Source organism: Pocillopora damicornis, chromosome 12 (assembly GCF_964200805.1).
Source record: "Pocillopora damicornis chromosome 12, jaPocDami1.2, whole genome shotgun sequence".
NCBI classification, from domain to species: Eukaryota; Metazoa; Cnidaria; class Anthozoa; order Scleractinia; family Pocilloporidae; genus Pocillopora; species Pocillopora damicornis.
Genome location: NC_142681.1, coordinates 3,050,828 through 3,070,074, shown reverse-complemented (window position 1 = coordinate 3,070,074; position 19,247 = coordinate 3,050,828). Strand labels below are relative to the sequence as shown.

General features: G+C 36.2%; 1 protein-coding gene across 5 annotated transcripts; it reads right to left on the bottom strand.

Moving 5' to 3' along the window:
* Positions 1 to 28: 28 nt before the first annotated feature.
* LOC113684953 (regulator of G protein signaling rgs-2) lies at positions 29 to 17,324 on the bottom strand. 5 transcript variants are annotated; one of them, XM_089190039.1, is made up of 6 exons: positions 16,652 to 16,973; positions 16,046 to 16,261; positions 2,925 to 3,016; positions 2,387 to 2,443; positions 1,959 to 2,184; positions 29 to 1,632 (listed from the first exon to the last, which is right to left on the bottom strand). In XM_089190039.1, the coding sequence occupies exons 3-6, from the start codon at positions 3,011 to 3,013 to the stop codon at positions 1,465 to 1,467; spliced, it is 540 nt and encodes a 179-aa protein (XP_089046165.1). In that variant the 5' UTR covers positions 3,014 to 3,016; positions 16,046 to 16,261; positions 16,652 to 16,973; the 3' UTR covers positions 29 to 1,464. The 5 variants fall into 5 exon arrangements, with proteins under 5 accessions (XP_089046165.1, XP_027058201.1, XP_027058186.1 ...); XM_027202400.2 differs by lacking the exon at positions 16,046 to 16,261 and having other exon boundaries at positions 16,652 to 17,324; XM_027202385.2 differs by lacking the exons at positions 16,046 to 16,261; positions 16,652 to 16,973 and adding an exon at positions 11,627 to 11,902.
* Between the last annotated feature and the right edge of the window lie 1,923 nt (positions 17,325 to 19,247).

Sequence of the window (19,247 nt, the reverse complement as noted above, 5' to 3'; positions counted from 1 at the left end):
CCGATGGTCAAAACACGGTGGTCAAAACTCAGTACCCACTTTTATTTCACAAGTTTGTATAAATTTCTTGCAAGTTGTGGCTCAGTAAACAGAGGTCATTTTCCACCAGTTCAACCTGTAATCTATTTACAATTTATTTTAATTTACATTTTATTACATCTAATCATTTGTTTGCGTTTTCTTGCCTTCATTTGATCATTTATTCGACCCTCTTTATTACGACAGTGTTATCTTATAAATAAACATTTGACCGCAAACTCAAGCAGCTGTACAGATGTGTTGCGAGGACATGTCTCAAGGAAACAAGTTGTTCGTACCACACGTCTATTTACAAAATATCTTAGGTCTCTGAGGAAACATTTCTAAACTGTTGAATTGTCTGTCTAACTTAAAAGGAAACTCATTGCTCTACTTGATTCACTAACAGTGATAACTGTTCAAAATCTCCATAGTCTTGAAGAAAGTGACACGCGAGCAAGTTTGTAGGTTATTTAGAAAACGCTAGAAACTTATCAAGACAAAATCGATCCAAAACAGTGCAAAACTTTGAGGCTTAAGTTTTACAAGTAAGAATGTTTTTTGGCAATGTTTTTTGCTCTAAAAAAGGCCAGGCAGCTGGCCTGTTTAAACTGTTTTACAAAGTGCCCATAGGCGTTTTTCCTTATTGAAACTTCTCTTATATACTCTGTTTATGGATATCATTAGATGTACCAAGAATTTGTCACAACTACGGTAATCAAATTTAACGGGTGTCAGTCAGCAGCCTCTTATCCGCTGGCACTTGATGTGTTATTATATTACATCGTATTTACAGACGAACCTAATATAAACCCAGTGTTCCTAAACGAGAATGCCTTTGTAAGGGTTTTGCTTTTTTTGGTCAAGTTGGGGTAAAAATCAAAATGTCTTTGTTATGCTATTAAGTAATAATTCTTCTGACCTTCAGGCTGGATGAGAACTTTACTTACAGTACGACTCAAAAAACTAAAGAACATGCAGGAAGGAAGAACAGACAAAACTCTGTAATCAAATCAATAATTTGAATCGAAAACGGATATTTAGGCATAAATGATCTAAGTCACAGTTGGAATTGGAAGGGGAAAGCAACACTTACTTAGTTTGGCGGTTTGGGAATCGAGTATTCTGGTTGGTTTATTCTTCATCCTGTTCCTGTGTAAGATTTTGTCAATGAATTTTTCATGAGTTGATGAGTACGGAATCATAATTTGAGGCGTAAATTGATACTCAGTAGATGGTTGTATGCATCGAAATTGGGTGAAATTCTGCTAATGTGTACGACGGAGAAATTCATGACCACTTGTACTGTAAATTAACTTCGCACTGTTCTATAGTAATCCGCATCTTGTGTAAAACATCTCAATGGCTGCGATTTCCCATGCTTGAACTGAAGAGTTAATTCGTCGCCGTCTTTGTTCAAAAGTCAACGCTGCGCACCAGCTTGGGTTAATGTTTCTTCAAAAGTTGTTTGTAATGTTTCGATTTGATAAATCTTGGAAAACAGTCATGGTACATTAGCGTAAATATATGATCTTGTGCGCATTTAAAGGTGTCTTTATCCGGATTGCTCATGCTTTTATCGATTTCTGCTCGTACTTTAGCATCTAGACTAATCTGTAAACGGAAAAGAGATACGAGAACTGAAATAAAGGCACAAAGAAACTGGCATGCGTGAACCTGTTACAGCATAATATCAGTATGCATATTCTCCATACTGTTCTTTATACATTTCCCGCGGTGCTGACCAGGGGAATTTGTTTAAAAACCAGGAGCTTCTTTAGTTTGTCATCATGTTTGATTCAGGTGTGATATTGTAAGGAGAAACTAGATGCAAGTCGCTCTCAGGGGTCAACGAGTTAAAGGTTTTTTTTTTTTTTTTTAACGAGACGACATGGAACAACGGCTTTAATTTTTCTTTAGTCATTTTGAGTGTGAATTACCTCTGTGGGCGAAAGAGTGGATACATAGTCCTCATAAATCAGTCTTGCTTTTTCTGCCCGAGTGCTTTCGTCCGATTTCTTGTAATCCTCCACAGCCAACCAGAAACTGAGATTTTCCTCACCATATTGGGATCGAAGGAAATCTTGAAACAGTTGAAGACCAAATTTGTGTTTTAGCACAGTTTCGAACGACGTTGGCCACTTCTTCGCCTCTTCGATCGTTGGCCTACGAATCGAGAAACCGCAGAACAAATACATTAGAGTCACAGGTTTATGAATTTTCCCCTAGACACTTTGTCCAGTAACGGTCCTCGACATCATCTTTACTTCTTCGGAGGGTTTCGAAGGTTGTCAGAACATCTTTAATTTTCTGGAATTTTTCGAAAAAGCGAATGATCAATAAAAATGTAGGTGTTTCGTTATCTTACCTTGCACAGTCCAAATCTTGTTCTTTTTTGGACAGCAGAGCAGCTGTGGAGTCTTGTCTGTTGGACAATGGACGTATATCAGAAAATCTTGTAATTTCTTTTTTTTTACATTACGTAACAAGTATCGGATGATAGTTTTAATTTGAAAATAGGAAACTCTTCACTGCTGAAGGAAAAATTTTCCCATACGTTTTGGCAACGACAGAGCCAATCTTAGGCCAGACCGAACGAAAAAAATTGTATTTGAGGTTTATGAATTTATTGGGTAATAATTTTAATTCCATCATTGACCAAGCTTTAGGTCAATATGGCTGGGTATAGGCCTCCTTTATTCGGGTTTTGTGGAAGCAAGATGTTTCAAAGGATCTGGGAAAATATCTACCATTCTATCCATAGTCTTTTCGCCATTATTCTGTTAGTGACCACGCTGGAGGTCAATATGGCTTGATACAGTCCTTTTTTCTTTTTTTTTGGACGGGAATAGGAACATGAAGTCTTGAACCTATTTACATTTTGTTTGTGGCATATTCTTACTCACCTTGATCCACAGCACACACACCAGTTTGTCTTTGCGTTTTGCTGAGCGTTTGGGTCCTCAGGTGACACAGCGGACGAACACCCTCCCATTGGCTGCAAATTTAATAGGAAACAAGTAGATGGGTTAAGTGTTCCTGAATTCTCTACCTGCGTAACATGCAATCCAGATTAAAAGGTATTAAGCAGGAAGGAAAGTGATTTTTTTGTCGGAGAGGATGTTACGCAAAACTGATGACATCTGATTCTTGAAACAAAACGCAATCACTGCGTCACCATCATGTTTTGAGTGACGAAATAGGAAACATGCGTTGTGGCTCTTCTCTCTCTCTGTCTGTTTCCTTCAATAGCTAATGATCGTGAAATCAGGACAGAAAAAGTCTAATGAAGAATGGAAGGGTAAACGCTATGCACGAATTCTCAAGACAGTTCGGCCGAACGGAAAATTTTAACAAAAGATGCGACGTTGTTTTATTGCCAGGGATCAATCAAGTTACCTAGCAACCCGACATGAAACGATTTTGAGTGGACAGACTCTGTTCGTCTCAAAAAATACAAGACACTGTGCTCAGTATCAGGGTGGTTTTTTTCTTCTTGATATGGTAGAGGGGTGTTTCTTCACGGTTATTATTATAACGCACTCTAAAGTTTGTTCATTCATTGATATAAAACCAAGACTGCTAGTGGTTCGTCTCTCGTAGCCTTGTTTTAACGAGGTGGTATTCCAATAATTGTTTGGGCGGTATTCTTCATAAATAAAAAATAGTCTGTCCTACAAAGTTAAATCAATTGACCTGGTTCTTTATTTGAAATAGCGAGACAATTCCTCATTCTGACGAAACATCGAATCGAATTTTTCTTAAATCGTCGGCAGAGTATTTTTTTCTTTACATGACACACTGCAATAGGAAAATCACACGATTAAAAAAAACTGTAGAATGTTTACAAATTCAGATTTTTTTATTACTAAACATTTCAATTTACGAGCACTTTTGCTCTAATCATTTTTTCTTTGTGAAGCATTGCGGTGCGAAACGTAATTAGTTTCAAAGCAAAACAATGAGCTCATTTATTATTTTTATTATTTTTAAAACTGTGAGACTTGAAATTTCGATTACTATTGAAGATTGAAGCTCGAAATTCGTTGATTTTGCTTATTTACACCCAAAACACTGATAACTTAAAGCGTATACAATAACGGTACACACATTCAAAATCAGAATGAATTTCGAAAAAAATACTGACGTGAAATTGAGCTTCGAGTTTTCTTTATCATATCGAATTTTTCAGTGTTTGTATAATTAAAACACTAAATTTCCATTGCACGTCCTCTTATGGCGTCTCTGGTTCCGTTTGTTCCATCACGATCGGCTGACAAAGAGCGTCAAGCTCTCTTTTCCCTTTGTTTGACGGAATGGGAAAAGCTGAATTGTAATGTAAATCAAGATCCAGCCAGTTGGTTGCGTAAGGTTAAATTTCGTTCTTCGCAAAAAAATGGTCACTGTCATTAGTAAAATTCTGTTTTCAAATGGGAATGTTTCTTACCAGCGACTCGCTCGCAAAGTTAAAGATTTCAAAGCAAATGGAGTTTTCTCTCTTTACTCTTGCAAAGTAATACAATGCGAGATATTCCGAAAAAGGGGCACATGATCGTTGTTTGTGTCATATCGTGGTTATCAAAGCGAGTCACCTTTTTCAGTGGCCATTGATTTATAAGCGATGTTTCTCATGGTAGTGCCCATCAACTGAAATCACTAAATAGAACTTGACTGACCTCATTCTGAAATTCTTTATAAGTCGCCATCGTTTCTCGTTAGTTACAGACGTGGCTGGAACCAATATGAAATTTAACGGAACGCTGAATGCGGTCTCTCTCTTAATACCCTGAGTTTATGTGCGCGCGCTCTCGATGACACAATGATATTATTTCGCAAATTCGAGGCAATTTAACGAGAACAGATTACATTTTCAGTAAAGATGGTAAGAAATTCATTACTCCAGCAGGTGTTTTCAGCCTTTGTGAATAATTACAAAGACGAATATTTTTAAATACACTTTGACGTAGACAGCGGCTGCCCTGCTATTTCCTTACTTTAGACTTGTGAATTTATATGCCTGCGTGTTTTTATCTTCTAATGAATAATAGCGTTGCTTTTCAATGCCAGGCTTTTGAGGAATCATTCTAAAGGGATTAAAATCTTAAAGCTTTTACATTCTCTATTGAAAAAAAGTTTTCCAGATCTTTTAGTAGGAGATCAAGTTCATAAATTGTGCGTTCAGTTTTTTTTTTGCTTTCAAATATTCGCGATCTTTAAACTTTAGTTCTAAAACTTAAATGGCATGTAAATTTGATAATCCCATCACCTTCTCGAATTTATTCAGAAATTTAGGGTCATGGTACAATCATCGTTCCTAGAGTTCAAATGTGTGAAGAGTAATCCTGACTTTGAACTACAATTTACCAAAGTTGTATCTCCAAACATTTTTAGTAGTGATGCGATAACCGAACAACTTATGTACTCTTTTAATGGCCAAAATCGGATCTAATTTTTATGCAACGAAAATTGCAGGAAAAAAATCATACGATAATTGGTTTCTACGCGGGAAACCAAAGTCCCTTGAATAAATAAAAAAGAGAACCGGTCGAATAGATTAGTTATATTACTATGGTGGCGGTGTTTCCTTGTTTCTTTAAAACTACATTTCTATTTTAACCCTTTTTTATTGCAGCTGAGAAATTTCTTTGTTAAACTGGTTATTTTTCCATAACCTTTTGCGCGGATTTGAATACGGAGTCTGAGAGAACAGACAGTCTAAAGGAAATCGGCAACGAAACTGACGCAAGCGGAAACGTTACACTGTCTTTTTGGCCTCATCTAATTACTTTCGAGAATGGCGTCTGCTACAGCACTATTTAATGCGACTGCTAAAACATCTGTATTTTGTTTATAACCGTAACATTTTTACTTATCAACTACTAATGCCCCTTTTTTCTATTTTCTTGCTTTCAATTTGGCAACAGCCAATGAAAACGAGAGAAAATCAATCTCCTCACAGAAGTAGATTTCGACTTTACATTAAGCTTTGAATTCCCCTTTTTTCATTACTCGTTTTTTTAATGCCGAGAATTTTGTGGGTGGAACAGTTTTCGCGGCTTGCTACATATGCGATTATAGATGATGCATGGTATAAATATTATGATTTTTTAACCCTGTGGGGCTGGTTCAGTATTTAAAAAAAATTTAGCCGTTGTTTAACAAAATCGCTCTCTAAGCCATCATGAATTTGGAAGAACGTTTGTTTTAGTTAAAAGTGTCGAGAGGGCCGGAAATTAATAGTGGAAGGACCTTTATTAATTCTACCTTCTTCCAGAGAATCCTTGAGGCCCTCTGCTTGCGTAAAACCGCGGTTTGGGTTAGACCTCGTGTGAATAATTGGCCCTGTAAGTCTTAGTATGTGCTCGTTTTGAAAATCAAATGTGACTCTGACAAAGACGACAATATATTCTATTTTCTATCTTTCTAAGATGCTTGAAATATTCCTTTCTATCTTTCAGATGTTTTATTTAATTCATACATTATGTTGCGGTCTGGAATTTTGATGAAATGACATCGAACTCTTCCTAAAACAATATCTGTCCGTATCGGTTTTTCAAAACAAGCGATCCACGAGACAGACGGCGAAGGGGGGGAGGGGTAGGGATACTAGTGTGATATTGAAAATTATTACTCTTGATATGCAATACATGTATACCCCAGTAAAAAGAATGTTTGTCTCCTCCAGTATGGGTTGTACTCACTATAATTTTGAGTATTACCATTTGCACCCTTAACTCTACTGCTTTAGTTTCGTGCCATGTTGGATGTTTCTCCTCAAGCTGTTTGTAGTTGTGAGTGTCCTTCTCAGTAATTGGCTGATTAATGACAAAGGATTGTTATTTGCCAATGTTTCTCGCGCGTTACTCCGGCGTGATCAGTGAAGACGTCAATTGACATGCACGTGACTGACTGCGATATTGTTTTAAAAGCTGTTTCCTCAACGGGTTAATCAGGTCATTGAATGAGGTTCATTGCAAATCTTTTTACAACGACTGAAAATGAGTACAGACGAATTTTCATTGAAACACAGCTGTAACAGGCAAGTCGGGCACGCTCCCTTAATTCATTAAATAGTTATTTATTGTTAGATAATTCTGTTGTTCTATTTATGGAGTTTGAACAAAAACTAAAGTAAACAATATTTTCTTTGGCATATACGACATCTTAATTAGCAGAGGGAAGGAACTTTCTTAGTGAAGTCGCGAAAATAATTCGCCTTTTACATGATATATTGCTTGACTTCCGAACTTTCATTATGCGCGCTCTTTGATCTATTTTCGACTTCGGTTCGATTAATTCGACGGATTAAGAAACTATGGCTTTTGAACATGAGTATTTCTGTTATTGTTGACCGGTAGCTTTGAAGATAGGTGCAACTGACGGACCAACATAGACTACTTAAAAAATGCTCTAAAATTACTTGGAAACGTTATGTTCCATTCAAATATTCAACGATTGGTAGTCTTTTTTTTTTATTTCCTTCCGTTTTTATTTCCTTACCTATTTACACTTCGATTTAACCTGAAAAAAAAAACTGTTAATTGTGAAGCCTGTAACTACTTACTAAGCTTAGTTCATCGCCAAATCATAAACAACAATCTTTAGTAACAAAAAAAAGGAGAGAAAACGGAGGCCAAGCGGCGTGTTTTTTCGAGCGAATTCCTACCTCGCTTACTTTCAAATATTTATTAAATCAGAATCGTGCAGCATCTTGGTTTTCCATGTAGGCCATAGAAAGTTACAGCAAATGGAAATTCGCATTTTTTCCCTTTTCTTTTTGGTTGGATTTTTAGTGGTCCAATATTCGAAAACTTTGGCAACATTTTAAACTTGAAGCGATTCACTCTGACAAACGATCATTAAACGAAAGACAGCGCTTACTTCTGCTAAAATATTTGTTACAATAGCTTGGTTTTTTTCGCTGTTTCAAATGACCTGACACAAGACCGAGAATTTATGTTATTCTAAGAACCAGTGTTTCGCATCAGCAAGCAAAGAACTCAATTGATCATTTAGCGTTTAAAATTAGAATCGAGATGAAATTTCTTATGCTCCGTTTCATAATATAACTCCAAACTTTCTAATGTATACGGCTCCTTTTTGATAGATCTCTGACGATATTCCTAGACTGCAAAATTGCCATTTTTTATAGCATGTAACTTAGGTCTCTCGTGACGAGAACTGAACATCACAATCTCTCTCCGTATCTTACCTTAACAAGTTTTCGGGCCAACGCTAGCAGCATGGCTTTGGTCATTTCATAAGGCACTAGTAACAATCTTGTGGTTCTTTCGTCAAATTAACAAGGAACATTAGGATGCAGCGACCCCTCACACTAAATCACTTCGTTAACGAACATTTCGAGCAAAATCTGATTGATTATGATCGATTTGAGGCGATATTGAGAAATGTCATGCATAAATTATTGATGAAGACACTTTATTAGATAAAATGTAATATTAATGTTCTCGACCCCCGCAGTCACTGCTTTGTTCAGTGGTTGTAAAGCCTTTAATTTCGCAAGTTTCTGCCTAAAAATAGACAAGATTACGCGCTTCGATTGGAATGAAAATATCGTTATGCCATCATACATATTAAAAAAAATTATCTCGACATCCAGCTGATTTCCTAACGGGACGTGATCAAGTACAAATAATAAAATCACTATTGAGGTTAGTCTTAGAGATAACTTTGTTCACGAACATTGATCAATTTGGTTAATTTATTCGCTTCTGTAGTTCTGTTGCTTTTTTTGTCTCCTTTTTTCCTCTTCTTTTGTTTCTTTTGTTGCTCTTTTCCTTTTCGTTTTCTGACGAGATCTCTTTAAGTGTGAAAAAAAACGTAGCATCCTGAGAAAAAGTTGTCTATGTCCTCATCAGACTTTTGCTACTGGTTTTATACAAAACGGATAAAAATTTGACAGAAAGTTAAAAGCTTCAAGTCCTCATGACGATTAAAATTCTAGATAAGCACAATGTAAATTCTGAGTTTCTCATATTTTGGTCGATGTGACCAATGTAGAGATAAGAGTTGACAGCTATACTTCCATAACCAATCTACCAATCTTGGTCGATTGTCTCCTAAGGAAGTGAACGTACATGTTCTTTTCCTGAGGAAGTTTTGCTTTGATGAATTCAAGTCTAGACGACGCCTAAGGGAAAAGGAATGAGTTCAAAGTCTCCTCCGATTTGATAAGGGACTTCAGCACTGGTACATCTAATTTATTCAGTCTCAAAACTCAACTGCTCAAGATTGATTAATTTCATTTTTGCCCATTTAATTTTTTTTTCCGGATTTGTATGATTTTTTTTCTCACTTCAAACAGTCTATCATTTGTGTTTTTTGATGAGAACTGTCCGAATAAAGTCGATCGTTTCATGTAACAAGATCTAAGATCCCTTATTTTTAATGTACTCCCTTATCATTTGAAAATCTCGCATTAAATAATAGGCAATACAGCTCTGATAAATACATGGAAAGCAACTTAAGCAATAGACCGCACTTTCTATAGGTTTGGAGGCGCAATATGGAGAGAACACGATAAAACTTTGTTAATCAAAAACTGATAGCGAGTGAATTACAAACTATTCGAGTGGTCCTCTATGATCTCAAGTGGATTATGACGGTGGTAAACCTATAAAAAGTGCAGTCTATTGCTTTTATAAAGTAAACTTCAATTTTTATGAGTTTACCGGTGCAATCAACGATAGGCTTTTGACCAATTACGGAGCTCGTAGCATCTCAGTTATCTTCAGACAGTAAAGAACATAATCTTAGCTAGTGAAGGTTTACGAACGAAACTTTTCTCGCTAATTTTCGAGGTTTTATTTGCCTTTTGAAGTGCCTCAATTGCATATCATAGCGGGGGAATGTTTTAATTTTAATAAAACGTGCGTTTTCCGGCATTTCAGTCAGTTTATTTTTTTTCTCCTTGAGTTCTCATTGGCTCATTGTGTTACTTATCTTCGCTATGATTGGCTGTTGTGATTCATCTGGATTGGATTTTACGAATCACTCAATCGGAAAGCACATTACGGATTAAACAAAGCGAAGAAACATGCACAAATTCATCTGCTTGCTTCGATCACGTTTTTGTTTAAAAACAATCGACAGGTGTAAGACAAGCACGTTTTGTTAAGCCTTTGTCTTCTGCAGTCACGTTGTTGACCATTCTTTTTTTGCCAGGCCGTTATTTTTGTCTCGAAGTAACGGAGGTTTGAACACGAATTGCTACTGTATTCAACGTTTGTCAAAAATCTAAGACGTGAGCTATTGGTTTTTAGGTTTCAGCACCTTTTGTCGATGCTGCATGGAGGTATATCAAAACTGACAGTCTAACTACTTGTATGGCTCAAAATCACTTTCAGCAAATCTTAAACGTTGCGTATTTTTCATGGCTGTCATAGTTTTAACGATTCTAAAGGGGAGAATTGTAGAATTTTAGGGCCCAGCCTCTTCACAATATCTGCTAAACGCTTACTTGGAAACGTTAATGAAACAACTTGGGTTTCTACATTTCCTTCGGAGATAACTGTCTTCAAACTCATTTTCTTTCTACTCTGAAATGCACAGTTAGAGATTTCGAATTCTAACAGCGCTGCCTGCCTTAGTCAATAATAACTGTCTGATAGATAAGTACGACAAAACTAACACAAAATAGTGTAAGTGTAATCTTATTTGACAGCAAGGGTGACGAAAGCCCTAGTTTTCTAATAATTTTGAGTAACGGACTGCTCGGTATGCAGCTTTTTTGTTTTGTTTTGGGTTGTTCCTTTTTTTTTGTTAATTTTTCTCGTGTTTCGTGCCACAAAACGAAGATATGTGCTCCAAAATGACAATTTTCTGAAATACCGCCGCGATAAACTTTAGTTAGATGCAGTGGGAACAGCTTTCTAGAGGGAAACAAGTCTGATTTGATTTGTTTACTGTTATTGCTTCGCAGCCGATTCCTGTCGAAAAATTACGAAATAAAGAACTGCCCCCAAGGAACTGAATTTGTTCCAGCATTATTTCAGGTCTGTAACAACAACCTTGCGCTAAGTTGAAATCTGCTTAAAACTGGAGAACTATTATACTTAGTTCAAAATCGATGGTTTTTTCATTTCCAATGTCTAAATCATGTTTCCTGCAGCGACCTTTGTTGAAAATACTGACGAAATGTTCGAAAACATTTGGTTACAACTTAAACGTTCAGACCATATGTTGCGTTTGTCTCTAAGACTACCTTCAAGTTTTCAATTGAAATTTGGTATTAACAACCGGATTTGCGCTTTCGTAACCTTTGAGTTGTCATTAGAGAGAAAGAAATCTACTGTAGTTTGCGCTAATGAGACTTTTGTAGTCTGTCGTGATGCTATGCCCTGGATAACAACAGCTTTATACCAAAATGTTTCCTTTTCTTTCCCCAAATAAACTTGGAGGTTGAAGTGTTAAGTTTATCCCTCATAATGTATCATGGTATCGGACAAGTTTTCCAACTCTAGCATTTTGATATCATTAGAGATGGAAACGTCAGAAGTGCAATTTTTGAGTTTCCCTTCCCCGAAATGTACGGTCAAATTGCTCTTGCTAAAAGGTATAAAACTGAGGACATTTTCGTTATACATACGTTTAGATGTCGAAGATGTCGCCATATCTTGTGATAAGCGGCCATTGTCTGATTTTGGGAAACTTTTAGCTTACACAGTCCAATACCAGCTTATAAATTATTTTTTCCTGCTCGATTATTCTCTTTTTGGCGTTTTTGAGCTCACGTAGCTTAGTAGAATCCTCGATCTCAACTTTGCCCGTATCGAAAGTGCCCTTCACACAGTTTGCAGTGTTTACCTTGGCACATTGCTTTCAAATTCAATATCCTGTGGCTTTATGACAGTCTTAGAGAGTCAGTCTAATAGCACAACTTTCGCCTCTAAATCAGTAAATGCGATCTGCTGACAGAGATTAATTCCATCCGGATATTTGGATGGCACTGTTTAGTTTGACTTTTACATATCGTCTTTCTTCCTGTGTTTGCAGCTGCCTTGTTGAGTGCTGTGATTTTATTTCGGAGGGTATATGTTCGCTTTTAAGCGAGACAAGCGAATTTTGCACATGAAAAATAAATGAACCGTTAAATAATAGTTTGCACTGAATCCTGCCTTAATTACTGCATATAAATGGAACATTTCAGCTGTTCGTTGTGAAAATTTCAGATATTGCACTATAGCGGACAAATAACTGATGCCATTAGGTAGAAATTATTACAGTTTTTAAACTGTGTGTAAACGACCCAGGCCAAATAAACGATTTTTTAGTACAAAATTTATGTAATTTGACAGTTGTCTGTTAAACATCTTAGGCTGTTTGTCGGTTGAGAACGAAAAAAATTAAGACAGCCAAAAGTGTAAAAAACAAAACAAAAAAAATGAAATTCGCTGCTCTGTTCAATATCTTCATCTACGTTGTTGACGTCACAGACAGGCGGCTCAGCGATCAATTCACTAAGTTACAAATATAAGCTACAATCTGCCAGGAGTAAGATTAGAAATATTTGGATTCAATTTTATGAGTCATTGATTTATTTTCCATTTGGTCAAGGTAGAAATAACTTCTTCCTCATCAACGACATTTCTCAGTTCGTGTATTATTTTCCGCTCTTGTTCAAGTTATTTAGGTTGATTTTACTATAACGTGTCCTGGTACGCCAGTAACTGTTTCTTTTATTCTCAGTATGGTCTTCAACAAATTCAAAAATGCAGTGTTTATTGACTTCCGCTAACACTGACCTTGGATTTCACGACAAGTGTGACGTCCAAGGGCGTGGAAATAATCGATCGACTGGGCGGTGGAAAATTAATTTCACCAAACAACAATGAAAGCGCTTCAAATGAAGAGTGAGCCACCCATGTAATAAAGGCCCATGAATGAGAAGAACAGAAACAATCGATTCCTAAATTTTAAGAAGACCAGCCAGTCAAATGTTGAGTTTAAAACAATTGAATCTCGACTTGTTCAAAGATCGCTGATATTCACGTAACTTTAGTCTTGGTTAAAGTTCAAACTATTGACCTCTCAGTACTTCCGTTTTCTTATGAATTGCTGGAGAAGGAATTGATTTCTTGCTGAAAGAGAAGAACTGCAAAACAGTGTCACTCGTGAACTAATATCAGCAAAGTGCATGCAGGCCTGTCGGAAGAAAGGCCATGGAGATCGTACATTCTGTTGACTCGATCAATAATTTGTCCTCACTAACTATACATTCCTTTTTGATGTCAGAAACTACAATTTGATCAAGACCTTTAACAAACTCGGCGTCCTTTTCTGTCTCAGGAAGACTTCAACTTTTTTTTATTATTATATCCATTAAATGTTTCGGGCAACTTTTCTGAACACCTACGCGCTAAGTCAATGGTAAGCGGTCAATTTTTTCCAAATTTTCAACTTTAACATCAAAATGAACCAACAGAACTCAATTTTAGCTAATAAAATCTCTCGTTGTAAGGGATTATTTCAGGACAAAACAGTATTCGCCAGAAAATCACATGAGAGGGTAGACAATCAGATAACTCGAGATTAGATTTTTTTGAAAAATTTTCCTTTCCAGCCTCCATACTTTTCCATACAAAGAGAGGAAAGAATTTGCTCTTCTATCACGATGGCTATAAATAACTGGTGTGTTTTTTTGTTTGTTTGTTTTTTTGCTTTTTTGTTTTTGTGCTACCTGTTTGCGTAATAATGTGTTTGATATTGTGGGTAGAAGATACAAGTTAACACTAGGGGAGTTAAGGGTGTAACAATAATCACTCTCCTCAGAATGTTCTGTTTGGTAAACGAGCTCTTTGTTTGACGCATGGATGGATGTGTGAAGTTCAGTGGCTTTCGTACTGTCTTTTTTTTCTCTTGATAAAGATTAGTTCAAAAAAACTTTTATGATTTATCTGAAGTGAAAAAAAATGATATGTTATCGGTTTCATTTAAAGTTAAGCTCGCTGCAACGCGACTTGTTCATTAAAGGATCATTATTTAGAGCGCAGGTGAAAATGTTAAACAGATTCCCTTCTTTAGACGTTGTAAAGCTATAGTTGACTTTAAAAAGACTGAAAGTGTTGGCTTTAATTGTCAGATGGTGAAATAATTCGTGCCACAATTTACTTTCTTTTCTTACTTACAAAGTACTTCATAGATTGGTTCTTAGTATTTTGTAGAATGATATTGAACATTGACAAAGATACATTATAGACTTATGCCCTGTTTTTGTTTTGTTTTGTTTTTTTTTTACTATTTAACTTTTATCAAATCGTTTCTTAAGTTTTCAAATTCTTAAAATGTGGGCCTTCCTAAGCTATGTAAATACTCTTTGTCTTTAGAACATTTCCACGATTAAATGAGCGCAAAATGAAGAAAACAAAGTTTGAAAACTGCGAGATTTAATTGTCAGTATGGTTACACAGACGTCTTAATTCCATGTAGCAGGCTATTTGTTTGCCTGGATTCCCTTGCCACAGTGTGTCTTTCTCAAGTGTTGTTGAAGAAAAAAACGTAGCTAACTTGATTTAGCACTTTATCTCAAAAAGTAAACAGTTTACTGCCTTAACTATATCTCAAAGCCATAGAAATTTTGAACATCGAGAGTTAAAATGACTTCCAACATCGTCCCTTTAAAACCGCGTTAGGACTTTTTCGGCGAAAATTTCGATGTAATAAGTAATTTTTTTTATTATCATTATTTTTGTAGTTGTTACACAGTATTTTACTGATAATGGGAATTATTCACTACTTAACAGATGCGATCATGCCAGCTTTTCTATCGCTATATCTGCAAGCTGTTGTATCTATCACGAAGCGATAACCGTCGCCTTGAAAATCGTGAATTCCGTAGAATTATAACTAGTTTGGAACAGAGATGAACACTATCAATTTTAATCAAGTATTTCTAACAATCTCACCTGGCAATCACGGCTCGCAGATACATTTTTTTTTCCTGTTTTGAAAAAATCAATCCACCATCTGGCAATCTCCTCATCGATAAGAGAACTATTCATTAAATGTTATTCTTAATTTTTGTTAGGCACATCACCAATATTGCTTTAGTTGCTAGCAGATCTAAGCGAAAAAGTTAACATTGGTGCATATCAGAACTTTTAAAAATTTCTGCTTTAAGACTTAGTAACTTGTAAGGGTCACAAAGCACAGTTTAAAAAAAATTGTCGCGTGTTCTTTATAGGCTGTGATGGTTTTAAATGAGATATAACCGGGCCAGGCAAGAACTCGCTAAAAACCTTGTTCTCGGTTGTAATGTTTTCCGGTCATTCGTAATGTTGACGAAAAAAAAGACGTACTCGAGAACCAGATGTTTGCCTTCCACTGTGGCTTTTTCTTTAACATCATTATTATGAAATACTGAAAGTACCTACTGACACAGTGTTGATTTTAAACTTAGACTATGGAGATTTCCTATGCTTTGACACGTAGCCATGGCAACCTAATCATCATCAGTGCTGCACGAAAAAAGCATTTTCGATTATCCATATACGACACAAATGCAAACATCGGCCTGTGTGTTTTTTATAATAGAAGTGACATTTCAATGTTTTCTTTACCTCGATTTTAGGTAAATTTTCGAAGAAAACCAAATTAAAATTTAATGGTCACGTTCGGAAAATCTTACTTTAGCACTCGAACCAAATCTTAACATGAATATGATATCACGATTAGAAAAATTTATGTGGTTTATGTTCGCTCGAAAAAATGCTGACTCGCCTGGGTTCTAGCCACTTAGTGCCTTTGCTATTTCACAACTTACCTTTACTTCTTTAAAATTCAAGACGCTGAGACTGAATTTAAATGGGTCCTTCATTTCGGCTTGAATTTGCATTTTGTAAACAAGCACGGTTTGTAATATATCTTTGCTATTAATGTGCGTTTTTTCTAACGCCTACGTAGCGCTGACTTCTTAGGACTCTTTCGCCGCTTAGAAATAAAAACAATGTTTTTTGTGTTATTTTCTTGCGGTTATACCGCTAAAAGTAAAAAAGGAAAACATACTCACTTGATATTATGCGTTCAGATTTGTGAGTCAAACAGCTAGTACCTCGCCATGTGCCAGCCGGCTGTCTCGAAATTTCGGCTCAGCTTTTTTAAGCTGACTCTCAAGGACGTACACCATTTTTGTTCCTTTATTTTATTGTTTTGTCGTTTTCCTTTTTCTTTGTTATTTTTACTAAAGTACATTAGGCCCTATTTCTTACCAGGCACTGTAGAAAAACTAAAGGCAATTTTCAATCAATGATACTGGTATTAGGACTGAGTGATAAGTACAATCACTACGCAGTAAAGCCGCAACCTGGATACCGAGGAGATTGGGAGAATTTTACATTTCCATTGCTCTTCTGAGACGCGCGTTTTATTCCAATCCGAAGCAGAAGATCTTTGAGAGCTTCTCAACAAATCTTTGCCACGTAATTATTTCACGACGCGGTATAATTTTGATATTTAATTTCGCTTCGCCGCCGAGACGAATCGTTATCGAACACGGCGAGTTGATAACTCGCCATATTTATTATGCGCATTCAGTTCACACTGATAATTTTAATATATATATATTTTTATATAGATTTCTGTCTCCAAGAAGGATATCAATACCTTAAAGACTTACCTTGATTAAAATACTGATGCGATGGCTTCAAAAAACCTTTAAAGTAATGAACCTCTTTAGTCCATGCTTCACGAACATAGCAAAGAGAATCTCGTCCTCGATTTTCTGTGTAAAGATCGCGTTCGTTAATACAGCTGCTCCTGTTCACATCAATAGCAGCGAGTTTATTTCAGCTTTTCCCCTTTTTATTCGCGTGTAATGCTTTCCGGTTTTAAAGTCAAGAATTCTTTTCTTTTACAAATAGAAGAAAACGCCTGAGTTTTAAATATGGCCTCGTTTACAAGCACGGCGCTGCGCTCATACAATTGCAAATATGTTTCCCAGGTAACAAGTGTTTTGCCTATCTTTTACTCTTGCCGGTGTCAACTTGTCACCGAAACGGCAATTATATCCTACAGGTGATGAACAACTTTACTAGACTTCAATTTACCAATCATTTAGTCGATGAGCGAAGAAGGCAATAAACTCTGAGTAATTTCTTTCTCGTATTTTGAAATTCATCCCAACGAAATGTCATTGGCAATTAGATACACAATTTAGCGACACTTATGTGTTTACAAACCAGCCCACCGCAAAATAAATATGGTAATTTCATTAGGCCAGGAAAAAAAATAGGAATTTCTCGCTCGAAAAAGCGCTTGTCGCATAGATGCTAGGGTCAGTTTTAATTCCCTTGATAAACGGATAACGATTTTTGGAGAAATTGAAACTGGCCACCGTACTTTACATTTAAATGAACCGGCATGAATAATTTGTAATATTTTGTCTTCATTTAACGTTACCAAGGGATTGGACGGAATGATATGTGTATTTGTTCAGTTGTTAAGCTTCTGTCTACCGAGACACTACTTGTTAAATATAAGAATTTCAATTTTGGCATAGTTAAGATAAATTGACAACATTAGAGGTTAAAATTCTAATTTTTTTAAAATCAATAATTACCATTGATATCTTTTTTTTCGAAGTGAGATTTTGCGACATGTTACATTTTATGTTATTTGGCTGTGCTGACATTTTATTGACATTTTGCCGCTGGGATTAAAGGATCATATACAATTACAATTTCAAAGAACGGCAGCGCGAAAGTATATCCCATGTTTCATTCGTTTTGGCTAGAGCAGAAATCTTGTCAAAACCGCAAGCCCAGAGTTAAAGAAAATTATAGACAACCCGTTGTTCTGTGTCTTTTTCGTATTATTTCATTTTATTTTTTTTAAGTGAACGTTATTGAAGTTAGCGATTTGGTATATTATAAAAATTTATAACCTTCGGCGTTTTAATAGAGAAAGAGAGCGGAAAATTGCCAGACGCAGGTGCTCGTTCAAACCTCATCGATATCCAGCGTCGATATCCTTGCAAAATAAAAGACGTACATTTTTGAGAAAGAGGTGGAGGAAAAAAATTTTGTAATAATTTTTCCCCTCTTTTCGGAAAGATAAAATTTTGTTCTTGGCTCTTGATCTTATAATTGTGATGTTTAGGGAGTTGATAGGAATGCCTAAGGTGGCGTTCAGAAAACGATAAAAATTTCAAACATAATTTGCTTAAGGTTCCTCCCATTCTTAATAAGGTAACATATGCACACATCTAAAAAACTGAAAATATCACTTGTTCATGGCAAGAGAGGACAACCTTATTTTGGTAAAGATGCTATGGGATTACGGAGGAGCGTGCAATCTTTTTGGTAGAGAATCTCGTTTTGTCTTGCGATCATCACGCAGGAGGTGATTTTCGAAAGGGTTATTACGAAATTTTTTATGTTTCTGGAGAAGAAAATCAACAGTCTAGTCATCAGAGTAAAGACACTTATTATTTTTCTCAAGCTCAGCGAACAGAGTAGAGCAAAGATGGCAGAAAGGAAAAGGCAAAATTTTTTGATTTGCTGTCAGTTTCGTAATCACAAGGTCCCCATCGCTCAGATTAAGAGTTCACGTTCCATACTGCACCTGCGAAAATGTTTTTTTCAACAAGCAGAAGCTATTTCAATTTAAACCTTACCCTATGGCTGTGTTTAAATGATTTATAAAGAGATTTCGTGATTGGCTGCATATCGTTCATCTTCAGTTTTTTACATTTGCTCCTTGCGGGGACATCGAAAGCAATTTTAAATCTCCGTGGGAAAGACTCATCTGAAAATTACCTCCCTCATACACCTTTTGCACGAACACATGCGTGCTCTTGAAGAGGTGAATGAATTATATGTTGTGTCAGTTAGAATGTTATTTCATGCTGCTACTTTTCCAGAGTTTGTCATCAAAACTGCGAGAGAAGAACTATTAAAAAAGTACTATAAGCACTAACTTGAAAGTGACTTAACAACAAACCCCCTGGATCGCTTGTTTCTGGCAAAAAGGTGCAATTGATAAGATGGGATGTGGGGGTGTTTGCCTTCAAGCCTGTTGTCTGTGTGCATCCCTACTGCGCACACTCAATCTACGGTAATTTGAATAGGGCTTTGAAATGGTTGGAAAATATCGAGATCCGGATCCTTAGCTCAGACTGGCTGAATCATCAGTAATGATTGTGTCGAGTGTAGATGGAGCTGCTTTGGAGAACTTGAACCCACGTCTCGTGCAAGAACTGATACGTGAATTTC